The sequence below is a fragment of the Euprymna scolopes genome, chromosome 2 (assembly GCF_053919585.1).
Source record: "Euprymna scolopes isolate OS-2025 chromosome 2, ASM5391958v1, whole genome shotgun sequence".
Classification (NCBI taxonomy): domain Eukaryota; kingdom Metazoa; phylum Mollusca; class Cephalopoda; order Sepiida; family Sepiolidae; genus Euprymna; species Euprymna scolopes.
Genome location: NC_136483.1, coordinates 14,408,736 through 14,416,220, shown reverse-complemented (window position 1 = coordinate 14,416,220; position 7,485 = coordinate 14,408,736). Strand labels below are relative to the sequence as shown.

The window sequence follows — 7,485 nt, the reverse complement described above, 5'->3', positions numbered from 1 at the left end:
TTGTTTATTGCACGTGCATACAAACATGTAGGCCAGTGAATTACAGTGCATACGGGTCTTTAAATTTCGAAAACTATTTTTAGATGAGAATTTAGATGAGATAGTCGACTTCAAAACCGTTAAAAGTCGTCGTTTTAAAGAAAATCGTGAAGGTGGAGGTGGACCTAATGTAAAACTTTACCATTTTTTTCTTATTATTGTTTATTTTTAGGGTTCTTATGTTTTAATTATAATCAACTTATCTGCCCTTGTTTTTTTTATTATACAAGATGACAATGTGAGGCAGTCCCATTTTGCTTACTCGTAAAATTTTATTTTTTTACTTAAAAATAAAACTACTTGATCAGTTTATGTGATTTTTGGAATATGACATTTTTGTTCCGTGACAGGATTTTTCTTTACCTAATCAGATTGTATTCTAAAATAAGAACCATTTTTAGATTTTAAAGTTAAATCAAAGGGGAAAAAAACCCAACGAAAACGGCACTTAATGAATAAATAATTAAATCTTTTGATACGAAAAGGATAAAATACATGAAAGTATTTACAGATAAAATAGAATTGTATAAGTTGTAGACGAGACGAGAGGGTAAAGAAGTTACGCTTCAGTTTGTTGATAACTCGTGTTTTTGATTTGTTTTTGTTTTTTACGACATACGACGAAATGTTTTACGACAGTGAATAAGTTCAGTTTGTGGCAAGCTGTCATGACGTAAGAAGGAACTCGTCAGTTTTAGTTTCATTGATTGGAGACTTACATTAAACTCATGTTTCTAGAAATATGGCAGATTTTTTAAAATCAGCTTTTGGCTATTTTAGCGGGGGAACCCCAGGACGAGAGGACAATGATTTCGTGGGTCAAACTGTCGAGCTTGGTTCCCAAAAACTGCGTGTCAAGAGCGTCATCGCCGAAGGTAAGTCATCCTTATTTGTAGGTGGTCATTTATATCATAAATTGTCTAATAAGAACTGGGGGATCAGTTTTTAATACCCTTATTATGTATAATGACCACCCACTTTGTGCCCATATGAAGAAAAGGTGGAGGAGACATTCTAAATCAGACCCGTTTAATTAGCTACCTTCTTGTTTTAATGTTTGTAAATATATAAAAATACATTTGATTGTTATTTCATAACATTCTAATTAGTTAAAATAATCTTTTTTTTATTTTAATAAATGAGCACTTCTACATAATTTGAATCGAACTGTATTTTTTTTTAAATCCTGAACTTTACTATTTTTATTTATTTTACCAAGTTTTTAATTTGGGTCTGCTCGCTTTTCCTTTTTTTTTTTTTTTTCTCTCGCATTTTATTTAACAAAAATCTGTATTTAATGAAATCTTTATAAATATTTTAAACTTTTTTTTTCTTTTAAATTGCAATATAATTTTGAAACTACGAATTGAAATTTCGGACGCTGAAACGTCATATACTTCACAGAAATCTGGTTTTTAGACGATGAGTCCCTATTTAACTTGCCTCCCCACGAAGGCAAAGTTCGATTCTTAATGTTGGGAAAATTCAGCTCCTTGAAAAGGGGGCACTCTGGATTAGGGCAAAAATAAAAAAGGATTTTTTTTTTCGCTGACCAAAGACAGAAAAGATGAAGAGTGGCATTAGAAGAGATGAGTCATGTCCGGCCAAGTTTCTTGGTTTTTGTCACTTTTTTTCTTTGATCAGAATACGCAAAAATAAAATAAAAAAATATTAAAAATACATTTTTAATCGTATTCCATTACAACCAACTAATTTAAAAATAATCAATGTAAATTTATATAGAGGGAGTGGGACATTAACAAAACTGTTGGCAATTACAACTCGAGTTATTTAATTGCTGTAACAATACATCTATTTCATAGGTAAATTTTTACTTGGTTTCCACCTTAACATTTTCCTTTAAAATTACAACTTTTATAGATTTTCAGGTATGCTGAAAACGAATATCGCATTGAAATTTTCCGCAAATGCGAAGTTTTCCGAATATCAAGCAATGTAATTCTTTGTTATAAGTGGTGGCCATTGTTGTACCCGCGAGCGCGTGCATTTTTTTTTTTTTTTTTTTAACAACAATGGCCACCACACCACTGGTGTGGTGGCCATTGTAATTCTTTGTTATAAGTGGGGTGGCACACACCACTTATTATAACAAAGAATTACATTGCTTAATATCCGGGAAACTACGCATTTGCAGAAAATTTCAATGCGATATTCGTTTTCAGCATACCTGAAAATCTATAAGTCATCATTTTAATGGAAAATGTTAAGGTGCAAACCAAGTAAAAATTTACCCAAACGGTGTCTACTGTGGGCGTTATCGTAATCCTTTATTTTTGTTTTGCTTATTTTTTTTTTTTTTGCACCAGTTTAGTGCAGTTTAACATACACCAGCAAATTGTTTTCATTTTAGCAAAGTTCTGTCCGCGCAACGTAATAGTTAATGAATGACGCCCCCCTCCTCATGTAAAGAATGATTTTCAAAATCTGCCTAACAATGTTAAACTGCATAAATGCGAAATGCCATTAATTTTTTTTTTTTTTTTTTTTGTAAATAATCTCTAAATATTTTAATTAAATAGGTATTCGCTAAGTTTTGAAGCTAGTTTAAATGACTTACGAAGGGTCACGAAATAACAACCCCCCCCCTTTTTTTTTTTTTTAAATATTAACAAAAACTTGAAATTAAATAAAAAAGAAACATATAAAACTTTAATTAAACGTGGAAATACGATTTAAAAAAAAATAGCGCGGATACTGTCTGCCTTAGCACCAAAATGGGTAAGTCACATCGAGCCGAGAAACACAGTCACAAGTAAATATTTTTATTGTATTTAGAAATAAGACACGTTTGCATATATATATATATATATATATATATATATATATATATATATATATATATATATCTTGTGTTATATATTAAAAAAAAAGCATAAAAATACATTACTCCTAAGATTAGATTAACTTTTTCGTCTTTATCTTTCGAACAATAGTTTTTTTTTTTTTTTTTTTTTTTTTTTATGTAACAAAACTGAACCAACTCCCATGTTTGTATTGTGTGAGACGTTTGGCTGATCGGATTTTTTTTTTTTTTTTTTTTTAATTCAAAGGCTTTCTTTTTTCATCTTTAGTTATCGTATATCACGTAAAATTGGCAAAAAATATTTTTGAAACTAAATCTACATGATTAGATTTAGTTCTAATTTGGTATTGGCGAAAATTATTTATGAAAACAAATACACCTGACCTTTTTATGAGAAATTCAAGTATTTACATTTTATTCAGCATCAATTCAAGAGAAAAAAATCCTAAACATTTACGAAAAAAAAAAATTATATATATATATATATATATATATATATATATATATATGTCATCTTGGTAATATTATTTCATACTAGGATCGAATGTTTTGAAAATAGAACAAGGTGAACGAACAAAAAACGAGTGGGCTGTGTCGATGGTCGTGGCTGTGTCGCATATCAATAATTATTGTTTGTGTTTATGAAAATATTAAGGAGATTTACAATTTGCGAAATTATTATTAACCATTACTATTTCTTTCGTTTATATATTATTTATTTAAAAGCCTGCGAAATATTGTTGCTAAGTCAAACCGGGTCGTATCATCCGATTCTGTCAACCCACGCATACAATTTCAGGAACGGATCTTTTTCCGTAAAAAAACCCTCCTACGCAAAATTATTTAATTTCAACCTTCATGTTTTGTTTTATAAAAATAGAATAATTTCCTTTTTTTTTAATTTAAAATTTTTTTATTTATTATTTTTTTGCTTAATAATAATTAATATTTTTCTTCAAGTCTATCTAAAATATTTAACTTTTTAAATGTTAGTCTATTATTTATTTATCGTATTTAGTATTCTGTTGTCAGCGTTTTCGTTTGATTTCGAAACCCGGGCATCGTAAATTAGGATGGCCCCGTGACCCGATCTCCCCACCACCACCACCACCACCACCACCACCACAAAACCCTTCCACCCCACTCCCTTTTTATTCGACGATTAACTAAACTTGGCCAAAAAGTATTTGTTACTTTCTTAAAACAACAGCAAAAACAAAAACACACTCTTACCAATTTAGAGATAATATTACAATCTCTTAATTAATAAAATTGTGTAACTACGTCTCGCTTCTACGTGACATTATTCACTTCTAGCAGGAATCGTACTCCGGCGTTGCCCTGGAAAATCCAAGAATCCAAATAAAACCTCTGCTCCGACTCTTAACTCTATTTTTAATCATTTTTTTTTTTTTATCTATTTATAAATATTGTGTTCTTTGATTATTAAATGTATAGATAAAAATGAATATTTGAAAATTGTATGTTTTATCACTAAGAATGAATATTCTCGCATCGACTCCGGATTTGAATCCATAGCCTTGAGCCCCTGGCGGGGTATAGGCCATCCACACGCCATCCACAACTTTCTAGATGCTTTTGTAGCGAGGAGTTCTTTTTTGGGGATAACGGTGCTTGCTCCACGCCCAACCTTCCCATAAGGTACATATAGCGCCTAGTCTTCCCAAATGGTCACCCATTTGGTACTGGCGAGGCTCAACGTTGCTTAACTTTGGTGATCTGATGAGAACCGGTGTGTCAACATGATTGTACCGTATCCAGATTTGAATCGGTAAAAATGTATCGGACATCCTGAAAAAATCTACACGACCCCTCCTTTAAGATAGAATACATATATGCATAAATGTTGTTCGAAAAATCAGCCAAGCCAAAATATTGTTTAAGTAATGAACCAGTAAAGAATACTTTCAAGGTCTCGCCCCACCCCTAAAAATGAAGAGAAAAAAAGGGGGGGGGGTTGCTAAGCGAGAGTTTAAAATTTGTTTTATATTTAGAAAAAATATCTCTGGATAGGAATTGCTATGCAATTTTTTTTAGGTGGGGAAACCCTAAATGTTTTTTGTGTTAGTGTATGTTAAAAACAAAATTATGCACACGTTTTTTTTCAACAAAACTTAACCCACTGCTATTACTAACATATTGTGAACAAATAACTGATTTTTATTTGATTTGGAGGGGAGATTACCAAAGTTTAAGCTTTTATGATCGGAAAAAAAATTTACAATACAGCCGATAGGTAGGATTGAAATTGTGACCACTTATTTACTGACACAGTCTGTTAATTACTTTAGTTATGTATTCAAGGAAAAATGGTGTGTGTATGTATATGTGTGTGTGTGTGCTCGTCCGAGCTCCAATCTATGGTTCCCCTTTTCCAAACCTTCACAATAATCACTTCTCTAACTACAACCACTATCAACAATACCCCACTCACTAACTTTAAGCATGGATTCTGTGAACAAAACTTCTTTCCTAGAACTGCCCGCCTGTGGAATTGTTCTGCTAGTCAGTTTTCCAGCTGACTACAATATGGTCGTCTTCAAGTTTAATGTAAACAAATTCTTGCTGAGCTGTCCCCTTAAATAATCAAATTATACCAAATTTCCACTACTAACGATTAATACACATGTTGTCACATGACTACCGTACATCCATTAACCCTTATCCTTTAATGGCCTTCGGGTTTTGATGAGTGGTGACTATCTTGTAAAAAAAAATAATTTATTTATATAAACTTTCATTCACCCCAACCAAGGCACACACCACTGAGATATTAGGGGCATCCTAAATGGGTATTTGTGCAGTAAGATGTTTGTTCACATCATTTAAATGTTGGTATATTCAGAGAAGCAAAGGGAGAATTCCAAAGGCCATCAGTTCTAAGAAAAACTCATAGAGTAGAAAGCTCTTTGGCATCTGGGTATGTCTACAGTGAAAAGTTGGGGTTTTGCTGACGGATTGGTTGGTCTAGTGCAGCAAGTTCATTGAAGCTCATTCCATTAAAGTACTTGTAAAATGAGCAGAGAGATGCAACATTGTAGTGATTGGACAGGAGATCGAGCTTGTTAGATAGTGTGGGACCTATTAGATTAGACGCTGTTTTGGAACTCTGTCTAAGAGGAAGAGTTTAATGGTTTGTTCACCAGCTTGGGTGTAACAACAATACTCCCTGTATCAGCAAATGGTAGCTTTGTAGAGATATAGAATACTGGCAGGTGCAAGAAGTTTTCTAGCTCAACAGAGGGAGCCCATTTTCCTTGACCTTGGCTATGTATTCTGTGTATTTGTTCTAATTTAGGTTACCTGTGAATATTAGACTGAGGAGTTTGAATGATGGTCTCTCAGGTAGGGTGCCAGTAGCCAAAGTAATCAGGGTTTTTTTTTATAAATTGTTAAAAGAAGCTAGAAGTAACTGTAAGAAAGAAATAGCGACAGTTAAGAGAGAATTTACTGAAACCACCAAAAAACGCATTGAAGCACAAAAATTAAGAACCCGTGTATTATGGAAAATCTACAACAGTGTAGTAAATAATGTGCAATCAACAATTCCCCCACTAACGAACAATCATGAGGTTGTTTGCTCAGCAACCGAAAAGGCTAACATGCTTGCCAGTCGGTTTGCCTCCAATTTCACACTGGACCCTGCTAACCACCCCCTCCCTGATTTTCCTTTGAAGACAGACACCACGCTAGATGATCTGAAAATCATCCCATCTCAGGTGCATGCTATCATAAAAAACCTTGACACTTCAAAAGCAGGTGGATCTGAAATAGCTTCAGTTCTCTTCAAACTTTACAACAAATGCCCTAATGAATCTTGCTTTCCGGACTGCTGGAAAACTGCTTCTGTGGTACCAGTTTTCAATAATTCTGGTGAAAGTACCCATTAAATTATCACCCCATTAGCCTTCTCCCACTTTTCACTAAAATATTTGAGTCCATAATTAACCAAGCTCTAGTCCATCACCTTACAGATGCTAAACTTCTGACCGACCAACAATATGGATTTAGGCAAGCCCGTTCCACAGCAGATATCCTAACTGTAATCTCTGGACGTATATACCATTCACTGGACAAAGCAGGGAAGGGTAAGCGGTAGCTCTAGATATATCTAAGGCTTTTGACAGGGTATGGCATCAAGGTCTTCTCAGGAAAATCAGATCATACGGTATCACTGGACGAATACTTAACATAATTAAATCCTTCTTAGATAAGAGAAAAATCCAGGTTGTCCTCTATGGTTGTACATCTAAACAATATGATATAAATGCGGGAGTGCCCCAGGGGTCTATCCTTGGACCTCTACTGTTCCTAATATTCATAAATTACCTCCCCGACAAAATTACCTCTGAGATGGATATATATGCTGATGACACCACACTCTATAACAGACACGAAAGGAAAACAAATGATCACATATCTAAAGAAATGGCAGAAACACTAGAGGATGACCTCCAATCTGTAGTGGAATGGGGACAAAAATGGATGGTCACATTAAATGCTGCCAAGACTAAACTGGTTTCCTTCAATGACTACAAGAAGCCTTCTCTACCACCAATAGTAATGGCCAAAGACTCATTATCTGAAAGTATTTCTCTTAA

The 7,485-nt window shown here is 33.5% G+C and overlaps 1 protein-coding gene across 4 annotated transcripts in view; it reads left to right on the top strand.

Moving 5' to 3' along the window:
• Positions 1–654: 654 nt before the first annotated feature.
• The window catches only part of LOC145288846 (cyclin-G-associated kinase-like), a 295,142-nt gene continuing 288,311 nt past the window's right edge, over positions 655–7,485 (top strand). For 2 of the 4 annotated variants that reach the window (XM_080136364.1, XM_080136361.1), the window contains exon 1: positions 695–914. Coding sequence is in view for 2 of the 4 variants with exons in the window: in XM_080136361.1 (XP_079992487.1) it covers positions 782–914 (133 nt within the window). In the remaining 2 variants the exon portion in view is untranslated. Of the gene's footprint in view, positions 915–7,485 lie in introns of all 4 variants that reach the window. The other 2 variants (XM_080136362.1, XM_080136363.1) reach the window with 2 other exon arrangements.